We start from the raw sequence: 20,473 nt of genomic DNA, 5'->3' as shown, positions 1-20,473 counted from the left end.
CTGTTTATTATGTTCTTTGTGGGAAGATGTTGTTTCCATTCACTCTAAGATTGTTTGGCAAAAAAATTCATTAGCTCAATTTGATCTGATAAATCACCTGGACACACACATGATATGACTCTAATCATCCCGTTATATCGGGCTAAGTTAATTAATTCTTAAATGATTTTTAAACCATCGTAACTGTTGTACCATATAATTATCGCTATTGCCAATATATATATATATATAATTTTTTTATATAAATAAGAAAATTATATAAAAAAAATAAAATCAAATAAAAAATTCACCAGAATAATAATCCCCAGTTTCCACCTCTCACCAGTAGACTTCTTCTTCCAGATTCTCTTCTTCTTCTTTTTTTCTTTTTTTTTTATTAATAATTAATAATAATAATAATAATTAATAATTATTATTCATCGCCTTCTTCTACTCCGAGCTTTCAATCCTCAACTCTTCAGCTCCTTCGATCGACCATGGCGTTGCTGGACCCTTCGAGCTCGGCCTTCTGGATCGAATTCCTCAAAGGAATGCTCAAGCCGGCGCTGGCCACCGCCGTCGTGCTCATGGCCGTCGTGCTCTCCTTCCTTCAGAAGCTCAACCTTGAAGGTGAGATGGTTTACGCCATTGTCAGAGCTTTTATTCAGCTCTCCATCATCGGATTCGTCCTTGAGTTCATCTTCACCCAAAAAAACGCAGCTTGGATCATCCTCGCCTATCTCTTCATGGTATATCACTTGCTTGCACTCCATTGACCATTCTTGAGATTTCTAGGGTTTTGGTTTCATGATTTTGATTTCCTCTGCATCATCTATTAAAAGTACTTTTTTTTATTTTTTATTTTGTACTAATTATAAGTAGTAAAAATGGCATCTGGTAATCAAAACAGAGATTGAAGCATGTTTTCTATATTTAACTGATAATTTATCTGTTTTTATTGTTGATTTAGTATGTGATTTTAGACTTTAGAGTTTGCTGAAAAACAAGCAAGTGTTGGAATTTCAATGTTGAAATTTAGTGTGTGTTCAGATTCATTGGTTGTTTTGATAGTGATTTCAAAAGGAATATGCAATGTTAAACTAACAGAGATTAAAATTTGCATGCCAAACATGGTACTGGTCAAGTAATTAAACAAAAGCAATGTTGGTTTGCTTAAACAAGTGGTTTCGAGTTCTAGTCATTGTATATACAAAAAAAATACATGCGGTAAAAAGTCTACTCACTTGTAGAGCTCCTGGTACTTCGTCCCAGATTGATTTAGAGCATGTGACTCTAATAAATTGTTGAAGCTCTCTCTCTTTTGTCTTGTATCTAAACTAGGTTATGATTAGCTTTTTTTCTGATAATTTAGTATGTGATTGGAAGTGAATGCACTCAGAAAAGAAAACAAACAGAGATTGAAGTTTTCTTTTGTGTGTGTGTGTGTGTGTATTAGCTAGGAAGAAATCAGTTTGAGATTTGCTTGTCTAACATGGTAATGAAGTTGTATACTGCAGTTGTAGTAGAAGCTAATGGTGCTTGCACTCATTTGTAGGTCTCTGTTGCCGGTTACACTGCAGGACAGAGAGCAAAACATGTACCTAGAGGGAAATGCATCGCCGGGCTATCAATTTTAGCAGGAACTACACTGACCATGATCTTGCTCGTCTTGTTGAACGTATTCCCCTTCACTCCAAGGTACATCATCCCCATTGCAGGCATGATGGTTGGTAATGCCATGGCTGTTACTGGAGTCACCATGAAAAGGCTCCGCGAAGATCTCAAGATCCAAATGAACCTGGTTTTTATCCAATCCTCTAAACTCTTCTTCTACTGCTCATTGGTAATTCTTAATGTTATAAAGTCTTAATAAGAGAGTTGTTTGTTTTCAGGTTGAGACTGCATTGGCACTAGGGGCAACACCAAGGCAAGCAACACTACAGCAGGTGAAGAGGTCTCTGGTGATTGCATTGTCTCCAGTTCTGGACAATGCAAAGACAGTAGGGCTGATCTCTCTTCCGGGAGCAATGACGGGGATGATAATGGGCGGGGCATCGCCATTGGAAGCGATTCAGTTGCAGATAGTAGTCATGAACATGCTCATCGGTGCGTCAACAGTTAGCAGCATCTTGTCGACTTATCTCTGCTGGCCATCGTTCTTTACCAAAGCTTACCAGTTGGAAACTAAAGTCTTTACTGCAGAGTAGCACAAGTTATGGCTTCCGAGAGTTGTGTAATGTATCAGTATTCAGGTTCAGTTTGCTCAATGTAATGTTGCCAGTGTTATGATGCAGGATCAGTTTGCTTAATGTAATGTTGTCAGTGTTAAAATGCAGTATCAGTTTGCTTAATGTAATGTTGCCATCAGTGTGGAGGTGATATGCAGGATAAGTTAATGTTTGCAATGCAAAACAAATGTAAAATTTTAGCTGCTTTATATCTAGCAATGTTGCAAACAAAATGCAAACCAAACACATAATCTCAGCTCAAGTCAACCAAGAGACATCCAAACTGGTACTTTACAAACCAATCAACAAATTTTGTCATCATACGTCAAGACAAACCAAACACATAAATGAAAATGTTGAAAATACCTTACTAGCATCCAAAGATGGTTTATTTGCCTATATAAATATAACAAACAACTAAAACAGTAAAGAGTTCATATCCACCTCTTTCAGAGCAATAAGACCACAAACATTCAGTCAATAGGATAATACTAGTAAGATTCAAGACCATTGAAAACAATCAAAGTTACTTCCACTTCTTGAACTTGCCACCACCAAACATGCCATGCTTTCCATGTTTACCATGCTTGAACTTGCCCCCATGGTGCTTTCCATGCTTTCCATGCTTGAACTTGCCCCCATGGCCACCAAAGTGAGGAGCACCATAGCCAGCGTATCCACCATGGCCAAGATTGTGAGCACCGTGGCCGCTATGGGATAAGTGATGTGCCCCCATAGCAGCTGCCGCTGCGGCTGCTCCCCCAGCTAGCACCGCGCCCATGGCTCCATGCCCATGTCCTTGTCCTGTAAATTAAAGTTCATTTTCTCAATTACAAAGATAAACATTCCAATCACATCTATTGCTTGACCTTGCTCAAAGAGTACTAAAATGACAATAGCATATTAACATGAAAGTTTTGCAATCATAAGCGATCCTAACAAATGTAATCAAGTAAATGAATTGGTGCATTAGTTTTGCCGACTAGCAATGATGTTTGTAATATCTGAAATGTAGTACTATGGCTTACCATGAGAAGATCCACCCGGATAAGGTGCATAACCAGCAGGTGGGTATCCTGATTGAGGTGGATAACCCCCATAGCCCTGGGGGGGATATCCTTGAGGAGGGTAACCTCCGGGTGCAGGTGGGTACCCTTGTGGCGGGTATCCTTGTTGTGGCGGGTATCCTTGTTGTGGTGGGTAACCTTGTGGAGGGTAACCTGCAGGCGGATATCCAGAGTGACCATGTGAAAACAGGCCCTTGTCACTTTCCCCCTCCTTATGCTTGTCTTTGCCACCTCCCATCTTTCTTTACCAAACCAGAAACTGTAAAAAGAGAGTATCAATAGAAGTATAAGAATGCCCGCATATTATCCAGTACTTTATTTGCCAGTGCTAATTCTTACCACCAATAAAATTCAACCAAAATGCAGGAATGATAGATAAAGAAGTCTCAATTGTATTTTTTTTTTTTTATCATTGACATCCAATGACATGCTATATACCAATAAAAAATCTTTACCTCTCTTACTCAAGTTCTATAATATTAAATGGTAATTAAAAAAGAAAATCACTTGTCTTACTTAAGTTCTATGATATAAAAGATGGTCGAAACTTCAAAAATAAAAACTAGACTTGCATTCTAACTCTCAGGCTTTTTTTGACTGATTTCTGCCCAATAACATCCAATGGCATATGCCATACACCAACTAAAATTCTTCACTTCCTCATTCAGAGATTTCAATGATTTTAAATAAATGATCATCAAAACTTCAGAGATAAAGCCTAGACATGCATTCTAACAGTTAGCCTTTTGTCAAGAAAAATATAAAATGGCATCATCTCTTTACACATACACCATGAACACAGTAAAACAATGAAATTTGCAAATCCAGCACCCACAGTATCCATTTTTGTCCACAAACTAAACTTTCCCTGGTTCAATAACTTAAAAAAAAGGGAAATTAGTATGAGCACTTTCAAATCGCCCTTGAAACACGAAAATTCATGCAAAAAGATCTATCTACAATGAGAAGAATCCAACAACACCGCCTCAAATTCACTTTTTTACTGATCATCTCTCAAGAATATTATCTAAAACAACCAAGTTACATCAAAACAATCGGAAGATAAAAAAGAATTGGATCTAAATCCACTTTACCAATTATATCTTGTGTTTTCTTTTTCTCTTGAAAAACCTAGAACAGATCACAAGCAAGAACATCTTTTTCATTAAAAATGGAAAAACATGTTAATCACAAACATCCAAAGCAAAAAACATTAGATTTTTCCAGTTCTGTACTTCTCTTTTGATTTTAATAAATTGTGGTTTATCCACTTTATCAAAAACATTAGATCAAAATGATCTGATCGCAAACCGAAATCCAATACAACAATCACATCATTTTTTTCCCATAACAACGATCTGATCACACACACACCAAAATTTCCATTAAAAATGAAGAAAAAACGATGCTCACCAATATTTAAAACAGCTAATTTCGATCAAAACGATAAAATAGCAAAAACTAAATCCAATCCAACAATCATATATATCCCAATTTTCTCTAAAAAAACCCTTAAAACACAGATCACAAACTCAAATAATTCTTAAAAGACAAAAAGATCTATACAATATCATAAATTGAAACGAGAGTAAAGAAACACGCACCGAAATCCTCAAAGAAATCAAGGAACAGGTCGAAGGCCTCCGAGAAAGAAGAAGGGCATCAGAATATATATATATATATATATATATATTTGTCCATTGACTTAACCGCGTGAGCAACGCGTAGCATTTAGAATAGAACGCGTGCCACGTGGACAGTTGCGGGTTAAACAAGGACTGCTGATATTGACGCGTGTCCCTTCAAGAATAAATACACAATGAAATGAGCGTTCGGCGTTGCAGATGCGTTAAGACTGGACAATGAAATTTAGATACTGAGTAAACAGTTGTAACTCTGAATTTCTTTTAGTGTTATTTACAAACTGTAACTCGAATGGAGAGAGGAAGTGATGTGAATAATTTAAAAAAAAATAAAAAATTGCTGAATCACCACCGTAGAATGATATGCCTTTAATAGTTTACAGACGAAGTTTCTGCTATTTTTTTAGCACAACTTGAAGCACTGAAGCTATGTATGCATCACACACAAACACATTAAAAATCAGAATTACAAGCAATGACTCATCAGTGTGTGAATCAAACCACAAGTTTGAGTCAAAAAAGTTTTATAAAATGGAAGTGAATTCATGTTGGAAAGCCAGCTCGCATGTGACTGTATTGCTTTTGCAATGCAGGGCTCATGCATGAAAATATTGATGGCCTTTTAGGCTTGACACCATAAAGGAAGGATCTCAGAGGTATCTTTGTCTTGCTGGAAAAGTTCCTCATGGGAGGGAACTGGTGGTGATTGCCATGGCTGCTTCTTGGACCAGAGATTTCAAAGCTCTCTTGCAGTTTTGATAATGCCTTCTCCACTTCAACTTGGAGACCTCTCACATGATCTAATCCTGCCTGTAGTTCATTTGAGACTTTATTGTTCTCCTGCTGCATGTTCAGGACCTCACCTTGGAACTTTGCAGCTTGATAAGAAGTGAGTTGAACTTCTCCGCCTTCTGTACTCTCCTTAAGAACTCCGGCAATGTCGTCTTGTATTTCGCAGAGGGATGAGAATCTCTGCTTCAGTTCACCTCTGAGCATTGCATTTTGTTCTAACCATACCTGGAGCTCAGTCTTCAATTCTCTTAGCCGTTTATCTAATGGAGAAGAAGAAGATCCTGAAGCTGTGGTGCTCTCTGGTGTCTTGCTATCCTTGAGCTTCTCAACCTCAGTCTGTAGTTCTTCAAATGTAGTCTGGAGTTTCTGCACAGTGTGGTATGTTGCACTGAATCTCAACCAGAACTCGAGGTTCTCCTCAAGCACGGCATCAATGTCTTTTCTGAATTTTTCTTCAATTGGCGAAGGAAGGTGTGGTTCTTCAGCACAATGTACACTGATTTCTTCACAAGGAGGGGTTGCAGCATCTGCAACATCAGCTTTCGACTCTGCATTTTGATCTTCTGGTGTCTCAATGTTTCTTCGCTTGGAACTTAGAGCAGTTAATTTAGAGAACCGAGAAAAACTCTCAAGCTTGTTAAGGAATGGGTTTCCGGTTTTCATCAGAGAGGGGTCATTGTTTTCATGAGAATTTTCTCTCAACAATCGAATTTCTTCATCTTTCATTGCATTGGAACTCTTCAATTCCCTCAGTTGTGCAATGATTTCTGCAAGAGAGTCCTGGTTTTTCTTCTCAACTTCTGAGAGCTTCTTCTTCATTTCCTTGTAGTTCCGAAGGATTGATGTGTACTGAGCGAAAATTTTTTCTCTGCCCTCCACTCCATTCAACAGTAATTGCTGCAACTCTTGATCATCTGGTTCATCACTTAGGCTAACATTATCATCTGCTTCAGATAAAGATTTCTCTTTGAGAACCTTTAAGCCACTTGAATCTCCGAGAACTTTAGAACCTATCTTCTCCTTCTCCTGTATGTCCTGAATGCAGGGAACTTCTTTTTCTGAAGTATTTTCAGGCTGGGATTCAAACTTAGAGTGAGTGCAGCTTTCTACATCTACATTAGCCTCCTTGCCTTTGTGATTTGGAATTATAGCTACCTCATTTTTAACTTGATCTTGTTGACAATTGGGAGACAGCAATTTCTCGGATAGATGATTAAGGCTGTGGCAAGCTTCAGTGAAGTGAGTAGTGAGGATGTTCTTTTCATCCTTGACACATTTCTCAAGATGTTGAATCATTTGTAGCTTCTCTTCTGCTTGTTTCAACCTTGCACTGAGAATGTTTGCATCATTGGTTGGGGCTGCTTTCTCATCTTCCAAACCCTGCAGGTGCTTATGAAGCTCATCAGTTTCTGATCTCAACTTCCTTATCTCCACATTCTGTGATGAAATAGTGAGTTCCAAACTGATGACTTTCTCCACCAGCTCATCAATCTTCTCTGCAAGATCCACAACTGATGCTTCTGAATTCATCTCAAAATGTTGCTTAACTTTATCACAAAACGACTGTAACTCAAGCCGCTCTGGTTTCAGAACGCATACATGCTCATGCTTCTCAGAGAAATCTTTTCTATTCTCCATCTGAGAAGGCTGACTGCTAGGTTGCCCACTGAGAGCTTTTAACCTCAGCTCGGCTTTCTTAATTCTCTCAGACTCTACCCATGCCTCTTGTGCCGTTCTGTTTTGTTGTTCCTGCAAGTTAACTAAGGTATCCTCACACGACTTGAGTGCTGCTGCAGCCATCAAGGCCCTTGCTTCATTATCATCAATGACTGAGCTAGTACTGAAATGATCTTGCAAGAAACAGACCTCTTCTTGCATCTCTGAAATCTCCCTCTCTATGTCCAAGTACTTTGTGAATCCACTCTCATAAGAGCTTTTGATAAACTCTTTCTGAGTTTGAAGGACCAAGATTGCTTTTTGAAGCCTGTCAATCTCTTCCTGTGCCTTCTCTTTGCTAATCTGAGAAGTCACTCTCCTGTGCTTGAGCTTCTTAATATCTGTCTGCTGGTCCTCCTGCCTGGTTTTGTTTCTTGAGCTGATTTGAGGGATTTCTGCAGGTGCTTTGTGAATCTTACTGGAATCAATGGAAGTGATTGCTTTCGGCAAACCATCATCGTCTTCATCTTGGATTGCAAACTGGACTTGGTCAGGAAATGCAGTGGCTATGGTGTGATTGGCCTTGTGCAGTTCTCCGGAAATGCGATCATACCTCTCAGCCAATGCTTTGTATGCCTTGTATGTCTCTTCCACATAGTTCATCAGCTCTGGCCTCTTCTTGTAGTACATCTCTGCCCGCTTTGCAAAAGAGTCAGCATCCTCATCAATAATTTTCAGCATTGATTTCATCTTTTCCTCCATCTCTATAAGTAGTAGAAAAAGAAAATTCAATCCACGTACAAATAATACTCTTGAGAAAAGAAAAAATATTCACTACATTGATGCCTTTCAAGCTTCAGGGGCATTCAATGTGTAAGGATCAATATAGTCTTATGATGAATCAGTGAATGGCACCTTAATATTAAATAGTAAATAAGAGATGAATATTCTCATATTCTCATAAAACAGATGAATAAATAAATAAAACAAATGGCATGATAATTCCAAAACAATAAGATTGTATAGCATAAGAGAAGAGGAGGAGGCTAGCCTTGGAGGTTGTTGTCAAGCCATTTGGATTGGGAGGTCCTGATGTGGCTGGCCCACCACCATGAGTAGGCATTGCTAGCAGCACGCTGCAGCATCTCTGTCCTTGGCCTACCTTCTTCCTCGTCTACCCGGAGCTAATGGTAATGGTAATGGTTATCATGAAGAGATGAGCATGATGGAATGAGAGAATGAGGAGGTCAATGGAGGACATGGTTAGAGGATGGAACAAATGGAAGGGAATCATGCACCTCCAATAATCAAGGATGACCGAGTCATTACATCCCACTCTAATGCGGAGCCTTGCTGGAGCTTGCTTGGATTTGGTTCCGGATCCAGCTTAATAAGCCTCTCGCCCATGCCATATTTGGATTGTATATCACTGGACACACCTGTTAACCATGCCCAAAAATTCTTTTCAATAAAAATGAAAAATTTTTATGAACTGTGTTTAAACACTAACTGCTAAATAATAATAATAATAATAATAATAATAATAATAATAATTTCCTAAAGAGCGTATCTCATTTTTTTTTTATTTTAAAATACATCAAAAACCAGATTCAAGACTTCTTTATAAATAATGCAAACCAGTTAGCTTTTATTTTTTTTTACAAATTTATTACAACTACATATTCAAATTATGATAAGAGACCATGTTCACAATAGGTAGATGATGACTTGTTACCCTTGCAAATGACGAGCCCCTCACAACAATATTTGAGTGTTGTATTTTATTCACATTTATAAAAATAACTAATAATAACAATGATGATAGCACATGACACCACCGCACACCATACAAGTTTAGCAGAAACTCACAAAAGCCAACATCTTTACAAATATTTATATGAATAGATAATGTCATCTGCAGACGTAAACATCCGCATAGAGAATAAAGCAAGAAAATAGCAAGAGAAAAAGAACAGGAGGATTGAGTTTAAAGAGAGAACGAAGGCCGTTAGATGGTCTAATGACGTCAGAGGAACGTCCGCAGATTTGCGGTCGTTCCCAGCTGACGGAAATGGAAATCTTATATGAATCACCATATTACCAACAAGACAACATTGAGATCCATCTCTGGTTTCACAGAACACGGAAAAGATAATAAGCACACTGCAAGCGGCTTGCCAAAGCCATTTCTAACATTCTTGGCATTTCTCTGGGGACTTTTCCCTTCACCTATTTAGGTGTTCCTATTTCCCCTAAGAAACTCCAGCTCAACCATCTCCAGCACATTCCCAATAAGGTTAGGAATTCCATCCTTTGTTGGAACCATTCCTCTATTACTACTGCTGGTCGAGCCATTCTTCTTAACAGTACCATCTTCGCTATTCCTAATTATACTCTCTCAGTCATGAACCTTCTTCTCAGTATCCTGGACAACATTTCTAAGATGGCTAGAGGCTTTCTCTGGGGTAGAAGCAGCACTAATTCTGGCTTTCACTCTGTGGGATGCTCAGTTACTACACTTAAAAAATCTGAGGGGGGTTTAGGTATTCGGAATCTTCGTTTAGCCCAGCACTCGCTTATGGCCAAAAATGTTTTTGACATTCTCAATTCAGTTGACAAACTTTGGGTTAGCATCTTCAATTTTAAATACGCTGAGTGGAAAATTTGGAACCCTGTTAAACCCAAGTTCTCTTCTTGGTTCTATCATTCCATCTGTAGGACTGCTAATTACTTAAAGCCTAATCTTAAAATGATCACATGCAACCCTAATTTTACTGATCTTTGGAATGATGCTTGCATTTTTGATCTTCCTATCTCTCAGAAGCCCACTTACCTTAATATGACCTTGAATTTGGAAAATTTTCAATTCCGGGATCTCATTGATCGTAATGGTTTTTGTTTGGACTCTTTGACCAACATCTTTGGTAATGAGATTAACTGGGATGATGTTAACAAGCGCAATATTTGTTTTGATAACAAGAATTTCTGGATTTGGAACCAACGCTCGTTCAAAACTTCTATTGCCTTCTCTGTGTATGAGCATCTCTGCAGGACCTCCGGTCCTGATGATCTTTGGACTGGCTGGGCCTTTATTTGGAAATTGCGTGTGATACCTAGAGTCAAAACCTTCATCTGGAAGCTTGCTCATGGTAAGCTTCCAACTGGGGCTCTCCTTTACCATTTGAATATTGGGCCGTTCTGCCCTTGCCCTCTATGTGGTCTTTGTGAGGAGACCTCTGATCATCTCCTTTGGAAATGTGGTAAAGTGGTTCATTGTTGGATGGATCTTTTTTCTAAACTCAATCTCAATTCTGATTTGCTTAATTCTTTAAGTACTGGTGTTTGGCTTGATGAGTTCATTTTCGGCAGGGTCTCTTCTTCTCGAGTTCAAGCTCTAATTGCTACTGTCGCTTGGTTAATTTGGAAGCAGAGATGTAATTTAATTTTTAATAATTGTGTTTTTGATGCTAGCTCTATTGTGCCCAGGGCTTGGTCTCTTTGCTCTGAACTGGATGTACTTCCTTTCAGGGAGTGTTCTTCCCGATCTCTCAATTGCACAATTTCAATCTTCACTAATGCTTCTTGGACATCTAGTACCTCCCCTGCTGGTATGGGGTTCCTTATTGTTGCTAATCTTACTTCCATCTTGGTTGCAGGTTCTTCTGGGGCCAAGATGGACTCTCCCTTTATGGCCGAACTTGCTGCTATTAACCGCGCTCTCCAAATTTGCAAAGATTTCAACTGGGTTCCGGATCGTGCCTTCTGTGATTGCCCGGGCATTCCTAATCTGCTGAAAAATTATAACCCATGTGTTACTTGGCATGTTCACTCTGAATTCATCAATTTGAAGCTTCTGCTGAATCATTTTCCCAATGTACACTTCAACCTCATTGCTCGTGATGATAATGCTGTGGCTGATGCTCTCGCTTCTTTTGGAAGATCAAATGTCCAGCTTTCACTCTTCTTCCAGGGCCTAGAGAGGCCGTTCTGGTTGGATGACATCTGCACCCGTTTCAACCTTTCTTTCTAATGCTTTTGTCTTTTTGCTTTTCTTCGAGCTTTGCTCTCTACTTCAAAAAAAAAAAAAGACTGGTTTTTGTAGCATCCAATAAAGTACCAACGGTTTCCCGCGAAAATAATGAAAGTTCTTATTTCAAAAAATGTAAAGACACAATATCTGCATCTTCAATGGTAACACCATCAAATAAAAATTTTACAAAGCCAATTAAACTCAAATTTTAATTTATAAAGAACTTAAGTCACGTATAAAATAAACTCATCATTTGGAATGACAAAAATTTAATCACAAAAACCACCTTGACACAATCATTTTGAGATTAATAAACTAATTTAATTTAAAGTTTTATAATGTATTATCTTATAGAATTAATCACTCATTATCCTCACAATAGGCAAGTGATTGTACCACTAACTCTAACTCTCCTGCAAAACAGTCAAGTGTTCAAGTATAGTTAAGGATTTAAAGTTTGTGGGAGAATGGTTTGTTCATTTTGCAAATATATATATAATCACTCAATTTAGTTTTAAATAAAAAGAAGGATAATTCTAAGCTGCCTTTGTCTTTACTCCAAACATTTCTTAATTCAGTGAAAAAATCCATCCGTTATTGAGTTTTTTTAAAAAAAAAGGCAACACACTCCACTTAATCAATCAGAATAAAATAATGTCAAAATAGGTATATATCCACACATAAGTTTTTTTTTAAAAAGGAGGATAAACAATAAGAAACAATTGGGAAAAGAAAACAACTTTCTATAAATGTAATTCACAGAACACACCCCAGCAGATTTTACTATGATAGATATAAATCTTAAATTTTTCCCCAAAAAAAAAAACCTTCAATATCCAAATTTTTAAAAGAAAAACAACATATGCAATCCTCTAGAAACTTAAAACTCTTTAGCTAAATATGAATCTTCGCAATCAGAATGCACTGTTTTTCTCGTGAAAAAAAAGTTAAGGCATGAGTTCAATTCTTCAGGTCAAATTGAATAAAAGCAAAATTCCTACAAGAGATTTCCATTCAAAAAGTAAGACAAGCATTCAAATGTAATGGACACTGAAATAACCTAATAATGAAGAAGAAAAAGTACCTTATGATGCCATTTCACTCCAATACTGATGAGGTCACTTGGTTATTGTGTGGCTGAATTACTATTTCATTGGAAAAGCTCAACACCATCCACCCTATAGGTTGTGTTAGTCTATTCCAACAATCTCAAACAGTAATTTTTTATCCAATCACATGCAGATCGTAGAACACAAAGTTCCCCTTCCAAAACATCTCTTGCCATTTGTCTTCTATAAGTGAATCGACTGTGGTCATTATAAGTTTGAGCTGAACTCAAAGCCTGTCAAACAGATCAGGAAACAGTTACAAATTAAATAAATCTACACTTAGTTCTGAGAGTGGGTGTGGGTGTGTCCGAAACAATATCAAATTCAGGAGTAATAGTTGTTTCAATTGAGGATTGTATACTGAGGCATTGAGGTCAGAATATAAGAGGTCTGCACATGAGTAAGGGAGAAAATTGCAATATCCAGTAGTAGATAACTGATTTCAAAAACATATCTTATGCATGTTCAAACAGAAAATGTCTATTCCTCAACTGGAATTTTCACCAAAAAAAAAAAAACTATCAATTATGTTTATTATCTTTCCATCCAAACTTGAATTTAAAATATCAATTCAAGTCAAAATCTGGAAGGAATTCAATTTTGGGTAACAATTAGAGTTTACCGTGATTGCAGCAACATGTGAGTGAACTGCACGCTCAAGCTGAGCAAGCAGAATGTGATGGGCCAAGATCTCCTTACTCATGTCCTTCAAAGTTCTTCGAGCAAGCCGTCCATCATTTTCAGCAGCCTCAGTTTCCATTGCTTTGAGTTCTGTAGGTTAAGTATAATCAATTAATCACAACACTAACCTTCTCCAGTAGAAGGCATAGTACAAATTCATTTCTAAAACAACTTGTAAAGAATGAAAGAATCACTCAACCTTCATTTGATGTGGCAGACAAGACTCGAGAAAGTGCACGGAGAGCTTGTGGAATGCCTTTTCCTTTTTTACTGCCAGTTTTCACTTTCCTAGTCAAATATTTCATTTTTAGACAAAAATTGGCAAGATGAGAAGTTGCATAAAATAAGATGGTATGGCTAACAACTTGACTGAACAAAAATATTGTAGAGCACAAGTTCTGATATTGGTTATGGAATATAGAGCATGGACAGATATAAATTGACAATCACATGATAGTACAAGTTATTACTTAATTTGGGCAGTTCATGGGAATGTTATTTTATACATGAAGTGATACCATACAAAGCAATAGATACGAGCACTAGAACAAACCAACACCAACTTGAGTGTGAAGAAATTTCCTGATGAGCTGAAACCAGGTGCATTGTTGACTGTTGGCAAACTATATTTCTTCCAGAGTTCCGATTTCACTTTGTACAAAGGATCGCCTAAAGGTACATCCATGCATATCTGAACCTAAACATAATTTGCAGTAATCTATCAGAATTAAAAAAACATCATTGGGAAATAAAGATAGAGCATAAAGTCTAATAAATCAATGCCACAAATCTGAAAAGTGTAAAGAACCCAATTCTGCACTCATGAGATTGCTTCCCTGATATTCATGAAGTACACGTTTACAAGATACTAGACAATGTGATACACTTTCAGCTTGGAAGATGCTAATCATGACATGATATGAAGATACATCACATTATCTTGAGAGATATTTTCGTATCATATAAAATAACAATATGTTCAATCTGCACAAGTAGAATTATCCACACCCCAATGGCAAAACCACAGGAGAGACAGCATCCCCCAACTTATAGTGCATCCACACATGAGTGTTGTGTTATAGAGACAACAATACCAAAACTTCAATTTGACAACCATTTCACCAAAATAATTTTAATATATCAGTTTGTTGAGGAAAATACTCTTAAATATTTGCCTTTTAAAAAAAAAAAAGTTAGGCAAGTGCAATCACGTAGCACCACTTATTATAGAAATCATAGTCAAAGGTCGCCAAATTTTAAAGACTTCAAATATGATTTCAATCATATTATCACCTACAACAGTATAGTAAACAAAGAAATCACTTTAAACCTGGTCATAGATGTTACATGGAAGTGTAAAACCAAAATCCAGTAGGAGTGTCGCATTTGAAAACTTTCCATATCTTATCAGAACCTGGGAAAAAAAGTTAGATACATTAATTATACAGTATTAGGAATTGGTAAATCAAAATTATAGAAAGATTCAGCTAAATTATCCGTTTTATAAGGTTCACACCAAGGGTAGCTCCTACACAATCAATCAAGATATGAGATTTGATGTTAAACTTAAAGAACTCAAAACATTAGATGCAAGAACAAGAGGTATCTATTTGGATTCAATTACCAATATCCTTGAGCAAACAGATCTCCATCAAACTTTCAAATCACATGTAAACAAAAAACATTGAATTGCCAGAATATGGTTCTGCTATAGACCAAAGTTGGACTAGTGTACAAAATTGAACACAAGCATTCATTTGTCAGCACACACAAAAAGGACAAAAAGCAGCACATCTGATATGTGTGGAAAACGGCAACTAACAAATTTGTCGACCAGAAACACCTGCTAACCAGTTTTAACCTGAAATCACATAGTTGTTTGGCAGCTGATTACAATGACATTCCGATTATGCCCCTCAAAATAAATTAACATTAAGAGATGTTAAAATGAGACTTCAGAAGGGATAAGATAAAATAAAGCAATAACCAACAATAAAATGTTCAATCCATGAACACTCTAACCTGTTCACAGGCAGCATAATCTCTATCTGCAATGACCTGCATAATTAAGCAATGAATCAACAGGTGCTACTTGACTAGAGTTAAAAAAAATAAGCATCAGACAAATGTTCAAGGCTTCGTTTCACAATCAAGTCACAAACAAGGGACATGTACCTCTGAGATTTCTTTATCATCATCACTTAGCAAGACAGCCTCTGAAACCCCATCATGATTTAGGTAATCTGCAAACGGAACCTAAAACATATACTTCAAACAAAGAATCAAGAGAACAACGTATATGTACATAGTTCCAATGTAAGTAAAAACTTTAGGGATGACAATACATACCAAAGAAACACCCAGTGATGTTCTCCACGCTCGAGATTCAACTGCCAGATCACATTAAGTTATCAGCACAAGACTCGAGTTTATCAGAACAAACAACACTTGAAAATACAATGACAGACAAGTTAAAAGAATGAAGTGACTTGATATGAGTGATTTTGTCTCCATTAGCATATGGACAAATACAGGAGATAAAGAAGTAATATTGCAGGTCAGCTTCACCAGCAAGAGAAACTGAGGCAGAGAATTTGCACACAAGCTTTTGAAGATTTCATAGGCAAGGCACCTATACAACAATTTTATAACGAATAAATATTTTGGATGTGCTTGTATATAAACACCAACATCAAATATTTAGAAACATTTGTATAGTTTCTTGGCCAAGTAACAAGGATGCTAGACAAGGCTCCACATTTTCCTTTTCTAAGATGAATCTCCGACCACCATATTGCAGGAACCAGGGCACAATCTCATTTTTGATTAAATAGAAATTTAATCAAGAAATCCAAACATTAATAAATATCAAGTAGAACCATCAAAACCACAACTTAGGATGTTAACACATTCCACTAAATCCATATGAAAAACACAACTTTTTATAAATGGTCAACTATACCCAAACTATACGCATGCATGAAGTCCACCAATTTACAATCTCCATATATTTGAGGGACACAGCTCAACAAGGCCTGAAAACAAATGTAGTCCAAAGTTTACTGAATTAGTGGTTTATGAAATAGAATAAAATCATGCTAAAATACCATCAAATGCAAAGAGGATTAATATCATACTGAAGATGAAAAAATAAAACCCAAGGTACAATGTTATGAAAAAGACCTTGTCAAAAAGAAATGGCAACAACACTGTCTACAAAAGCCTCAAAGTCCACATTTGTTTAATAAAAGCTGATAGCAATATATCGTGCGCGCACACACATACAACAGCAATATATGAAATTTGTGTTTTTTCTAGATTAGTCCTTTTTACACTAAAACATACATGAACTTTGTGATTTTCTAGATTAGTCCTTTTTACACTAAAACATACATGAACTTTGTGTTTTTCTAGATTAGTTATTTTCTACTTATCCAGCAACTCAGTAATAGAACAAAACATCTAATTAGCATTTGAGCAGTTTTATAGAGGTAATGGCCAGGCCTTGCAGTTTACAAGGAAGCCGAATTGGTTGAATAAGATGTAATTACAGTAACAACCCATGGACAATCAGGTCAATGTGGTCTAATCTAACCTACATTACATATACGTGGTGACTAATCAGCCACAAAAGCTAAGCCTCTTTAACAAGTCCATATTGTTGCAATTGTCATATTGCCAACAAGCTTAAGATTCTAGTTCATATCACAAATCAAATTCAATAAAAGTGGAATTAAATGTAAAATAGATAATAAATAAGCCAACAGTAGCGTATAAAACAGGTATATAGGAGAGAAAAATGAAAAATCATTGTTCCCAAGAACACACAAGGAAGAAAAGTGCCATAACACGATGATATTTACAAAATGAAAAATGAATATCACATGTATCCATCAGCTAATATTTTAAAATACTTAACAAGTAAAAAGAAATACATACAGGTCTAATTGATGAAAATTCATTCTCAATAAAAGCCTTTTTATCCATAGTTTCCCGGTACACTCTGCTCTTGTGAAGCATTTCTACTTCTTCTTCACTCCAAAATATCTGAAATGATATATTCACACCAGTGCAACCACTCAGTATCAATAACTTCTGCCATTATATGACATCAGGGATTTAAATATATTCAAACCAACTGCACTAGCAATAAACAAAACAAACTAACAGTGAGAAAAAAAAAAAAAAATCATCACACCATTATTCTCCCAACAATATTAGTTCAGGTCACAAATAGACAAACACATTTAAAAGGTGGTCACCAGACAACCATATTGAATTAAGAGTCACAATTTCTCTATTAATCATAGCTGAAGTGAAAAATATCCATGCGTGTATAAGAGTTAGCATTTTCTTCAGGAATGTGTGTTTGTAAGTGCATATATATATATATATATATATATAAGGAAAACAGTGATCTTAATATATGCACCGTGCTATGCATCTCATGAATAGAAGGAAGACTGGTGATGTACGGCGCCCATTCAGAATCCTGAGGATAGAAAATGCATTATTTGTTATGCCATGTTTTCATTACTATTTTGCACTAAAACAATATAATGATTTAAAGATAATGAATCCAAACAATCTTGAGCATTGACATACAACCTGTCCCAATTTCTTCTCAGCAAGAAGAACAAGAGCAACTCGCGATATACTAGAAACATCACTAACAAGATGCGACTCAATCTCAGGGAGTAGGTTCTCCTGTGTGATTTGCTGCAAAAATAACACAAGCTAAGCCACATCCTTGGACATCAAGAAATCAATGAGAAGTAACATACAACATTGAAGGGAACCCTCAATATGCAATCCCCAGCTCGGATGGACTTCGAAGCGAACAGCGACCTGCAATTATATAGCACAATCTCTTTATCAAAATCATCATGTATAAGATGATGGAATATGAAGCATCAATACCCTAACCTTCCGAATTTGGAGAATCCAATGAAAAGAGTGGACGATATCTCGCTGCCCGCTTTGCGCTGAAGCCATGGCAAGAACACATCGCACTCTCCACTAGACTGAGAGAAAACCGAAGGTACATCGATTAGGATTAAAAATTGGGTCCTAGAACTACGACAAGAGAAACAAAGAGCAAGAGAACGGGAAAAACGAACCTCTGACGATGCGACGGAACAGAATTCACGGCGGCGGAGCAACAAGAGAGAAGAAGATGGTCGAAAGGGGAGAAAACGAGGGATCCGGCCACCGACGATCATCTCCTCCGACGAGAGCTCTGAAAGATCGAAGCTTGAAGCTCAAGATAATTTATTTTTTTATTTTTTAATGAAAAATAAATTTTAGCGGGATTTTTAAAACCCTCCGAAAAATAACACAAACCCGCCAAATCCACGTCATCGATCCCTGTGTTTCTTTAAAATAAATCAAAACCGTTGATGTGTTTCTGATCAACGGTGAACAACGTTTTAAAAAGCTCATCTTGGATCGAACTCTTTGAAGAAGCATTCTCCAAACCTTTTCTATAAATACGGTGGTCATCGTCCCCAATTCATCATCGTCTTCGTCTCCAATTGCCAAACCTTAGCGGTGCTTTTGAGCTTAAATCAGTGAATTCGCCGATCCTTCAGCGATGTCGGGACGTGGGAAGGGAGGCAAAGGGCTTGGCAAGGGAGGAGCGAAGCGTCATCGCAAGGTACTGCGTGATAACATTCAAGGCATCACCAAGCCGGCAATTCGCCGCCTGGCTCGCCGTGGCGGAGTGAAGCGGATAAGTGGGCTGATCTACGAGGAGACGCGTGGTGTTCTTAAGATATTCCTTGAGAATGTTATCCGAGATGCGGTGACGTACACGGAGCATGCTCGCCGGAAGACTGTGACGGCGATGGATGTGGTGTACGCGCTTAAGCGTCAGGGACGCACTCTCTATGGTTTCGGTGGTTAGGTATTCCCGCAAATAGTCTTGCTTTCAAAAAAAAGAGAAATTTTTAGTGTTCTTAGTTCTGGGTTCTGTTGGATGATGTAATGCTGCTGTTTTGTAGATCCAGTTTTTATGTGCTTTTTAGGGTTTCATACTGAACATCATGGAATCAATCATTAAGAATGTTGGCAAGTTTATCAATGTTTCTTGGATTGGTGTGATTGTGCTTTCCTCAATCTAATTGTTCCTTTATTTAGGAAAGGATTTCTTTTATAATTAGTTAAATTCTGGTTGTTTCTTCAAAATTGGGTGATTTTTATGGTCTTTTATATTTGAATGATTGTCTTAGTTTGTGAATGGAAATCTCTAATAGGAATGTTGCTTTTGTTGAATTTGACCTGAGGAATTGATTTCATGTCTGAACTTTTCATGAGGAAAACAATACATTTGGATTGCAAAGATTGATGTTTGATTACATACTTTAGAAAGTTGTTAAAGAATTGGCTTTGTTTGTCAATTAATTGATATCTAGTTTTTGTTTTGAAAATTTAGATATTTGAGACATAAATCTATCATGAATTGAATTTGCTGGGATGTGAAGTATATATATATATTGAGTTTTTTTTTTTGGTTAATTGTTTATTATGATTTGTCTTTTTCTTTATCAAATTATATGCATCTGGAGATTTATATCTATTTTGACATTATGGTATTTTGATTGGTTAAATGGACTGTTTTTTTTAAAAACAAAAATTTTGAATTATGAATGAGTGGAAAAGAGACAAGGGTAGTTTAGAATTTCCTTATCTTTATTCAAAAGGCAAGGGATTCCTTATTAATGCTTCGTTCAAATTGGGTGACAAGCTTATCCATGTCAGTGGCATTAATGTTTTTTAAGGCTATAGATGATAAATATAAAAATTTAAAATAATGTAATTTATTGATTTGAAAAATGATTCGTTTTGGGTTTTTTTTCTTCATGGGTTTTCTTTATAAATAGAGTTTATTCAGATGTGTGATGCATGTATGTAACTCAAGTTTCTTTATCAATAAAAATATGAATTTTATTATCTTTTTTCAATGAGGTGGGCAATCTACCTAAATTTTATTTGCATTTTCAACTATGCATTAGAAAAAATGTTAAAACTCAGTTTTTTTTTTGCATGGAAGACATGTAATCATAACCCTCAACTTCTCACATGATCACGTATGGAAGTCACTTGATCATTGTGATAGTGGTAGTGGTAGTGGTTTCTTTGTAATTTTTTTTTTATATGATTTAGTTACCATTGAAGTTATTCTGTTTTATTGATGTACTGTCATTTTTTCATCTTCTAAGAAATGCTTAAATTAAAGAATAAAAACTTTTATTATTATTTACACAAGTACAAAGAAACAGTTGTAGTG

General features: G+C 36.6%; 6 protein-coding genes across 10 annotated transcripts; 3 read left to right on the top strand and 3 right to left on the bottom strand.

Annotated features, from left to right (window-relative positions):
- The first annotated feature begins 332 nt into the window (after positions 1-332).
- On the top strand, positions 333-2,416 carry LOC120273601 (protein ALUMINUM SENSITIVE 3). The gene is made up of 3 exons (XM_039280261.1): positions 333-728; positions 1,535-1,780; positions 1,872-2,416. The coding sequence occupies exons 1-3, from the start codon at positions 477-479 to the stop codon at positions 2,184-2,186; spliced, it is 813 nt and encodes a 270-aa protein (XP_039136195.1). The 5' UTR covers positions 333-476; the 3' UTR covers positions 2,187-2,416.
- A 141-nt stretch (positions 2,417-2,557) lies between these two features.
- Positions 2,558-4,995, bottom strand: LOC120273602 (glycine-rich protein A3). The gene is made up of 3 exons (XM_039280262.1): positions 4,879-4,995; positions 3,236-3,533; positions 2,558-3,011 (listed from the first exon to the last, which is right to left on the bottom strand). Exons 2-3 carry the CDS (start codon positions 3,510-3,512, stop codon positions 2,734-2,736), a joined length of 555 nt encoding a protein of 184 aa, XP_039136196.1. The 5' UTR covers positions 3,513-3,533; positions 4,879-4,995; the 3' UTR covers positions 2,558-2,733.
- A 274-nt stretch (positions 4,996-5,269) lies between these two features.
- Positions 5,270-8,747, bottom strand: LOC120273712 (protein NETWORKED 2A-like). Its single transcript, XM_039280413.1, has 3 exons — positions 8,664-8,747; positions 8,417-8,549; positions 5,270-8,129 (listed from the first exon to the last, which is right to left on the bottom strand). Exons 2-3 carry the CDS (start codon positions 8,508-8,510, stop codon positions 5,461-5,463), a joined length of 2,763 nt encoding a protein of 920 aa, XP_039136347.1. The 5' UTR covers positions 8,511-8,549; positions 8,664-8,747; the 3' UTR covers positions 5,270-5,460.
- On the bottom strand, positions 8,668-18,481 carry LOC120273713 (ribulose-1,5 bisphosphate carboxylase/oxygenase large subunit N-methyltransferase, chloroplastic). 5 transcript variants are annotated; one of them, XM_039280417.1, is made up of 16 exons: positions 18,306-18,481; positions 18,112-18,209; positions 17,973-18,033; positions 17,794-17,904; positions 17,618-17,677; positions 17,125-17,232; positions 16,148-16,220; positions 15,535-15,575; positions 15,361-15,441; positions 15,208-15,243; positions 14,516-14,599; positions 13,749-13,882; positions 13,385-13,473; positions 13,127-13,275; positions 12,480-12,737; positions 8,668-8,804 (listed from the first exon to the last, which is right to left on the bottom strand). In XM_039280417.1, exons 1-15 carry the CDS (start codon positions 18,405-18,407, stop codon positions 12,591-12,593), a joined length of 1,374 nt encoding a protein of 457 aa, XP_039136351.1. In that variant the 5' UTR covers positions 18,408-18,481; the 3' UTR covers positions 8,668-8,804; positions 12,480-12,590. The 5 variants fall into 5 exon arrangements, with proteins under 5 accessions (XP_039136351.1, XP_039136348.1, XP_039136352.1 ...); XM_039280414.1 differs by having other exon boundaries at positions 17,970-18,033; positions 18,306-18,480; XM_039280418.1 differs by having other exon boundaries at positions 13,385-13,455; positions 17,970-18,033; positions 18,306-18,480.
- LOC120273306 lies at positions 9,809-11,395 on the top strand. The gene has a single exon (XM_039279928.1). It carries the CDS (start codon positions 9,809-9,811, stop codon positions 11,393-11,395), a length of 1,587 nt encoding a protein of 528 aa, XP_039135862.1.
- A 204-nt stretch (positions 18,482-18,685) lies between the features above and the next one.
- On the top strand, positions 18,686-19,302 carry LOC120273715 (histone H4). The gene has a single exon (XM_039280419.1). It carries the CDS (start codon positions 18,779-18,781, stop codon positions 19,088-19,090), a length of 312 nt encoding a protein of 103 aa, XP_039136353.1. The 5' UTR covers positions 18,686-18,778; the 3' UTR covers positions 19,091-19,302.
- The last annotated feature ends 1,171 nt before the right edge of the window (positions 19,303-20,473 follow it).

Source organism: Dioscorea cayenensis, chromosome 12 (assembly GCF_009730915.1).
Source record: "Dioscorea cayenensis subsp. rotundata cultivar TDr96_F1 chromosome 12, TDr96_F1_v2_PseudoChromosome.rev07_lg8_w22 25.fasta, whole genome shotgun sequence".
Taxonomy (NCBI): domain Eukaryota; kingdom Viridiplantae; phylum Streptophyta; class Magnoliopsida; order Dioscoreales; family Dioscoreaceae; genus Dioscorea; species Dioscorea cayenensis.
The sequence above is the reverse complement of the archived record's forward strand: the minus strand, read 5'-3'. Positions and strand labels throughout refer to the sequence as shown.

Excerpts from the sequence above, each read along its gene's own strand:
- LOC120273601 (XM_039280261.1), top strand. The coding sequence starts at position 477 with ATGGCGTTGCTGGACCCTTCGAGCTCGGCCTTCTGGATCGAATTCCTC. Across the intron at positions 729-1,534 it reads TCCTCGCCTATCTCTTCATG|GTCTCTGTTGCCGGTTACAC; the intron begins GTATATCACTTG and ends ACTCATTTGTAG. Across the intron at positions 1,781-1,871 it reads TCAAGATCCAAATGAACCTG|GTTGAGACTGCATTGGCACT; the intron begins GTTTTTATCCAA and ends GTTTGTTTTCAG.
- LOC120273602 (XM_039280262.1), bottom strand. The coding sequence starts at position 3,512 with ATGGGAGGTGGCAAAGACAAGCATAAGGAGGGGGAAAGTGACAAGGGC. Across the intron at positions 3,012-3,235 it reads TCCGGGTGGATCTTCTCATG|GACAAGGACATGGGCATGGA; the intron begins GTAAGCCATAGT and ends TTTAATTTACAG.
- LOC120273712 (XM_039280413.1), bottom strand. The coding sequence starts at position 8,510 with ATGCTGCAGCGTGCTGCTAGCAATGCCTACTCATGGTGGTGGGCCAGC. Across the intron at positions 8,130-8,416 it reads GCTTGACAACAACCTCCAAG|AGATGGAGGAAAAGATGAAA; the intron begins GCTAGCCTCCTC and ends TACTACTTATAG.
- LOC120273306 (XM_039279928.1), top strand. The coding sequence starts at position 9,809 with ATGGCTAGAGGCTTTCTCTGGGGTAGAAGCAGCACTAATTCTGGCTTT.
- LOC120273713 (XM_039280414.1), bottom strand. The coding sequence starts at position 18,407 with ATGATCGTCGGTGGCCGGATCCCTCGTTTTCTCCCCTTTCGACCATCT. Across the intron at positions 18,210-18,305 it reads GTTCCGTCGCATCGTCAGAG|TCTAGTGGAGAGTGCGATGT; the intron begins GTTCGTTTTTCC and ends GTTTTCTCTCAG. Across the intron at positions 16,221-17,124 it reads AATTTTCATCAATTAGACCT|GCCTTGTTGAGCTGTGTCCC; the intron begins GTATGTATTTCT and ends ATTTGTTTTCAG.
- LOC120273715 (XM_039280419.1), top strand. The coding sequence starts at position 18,779 with ATGTCGGGACGTGGGAAGGGAGGCAAAGGGCTTGGCAAGGGAGGAGCG.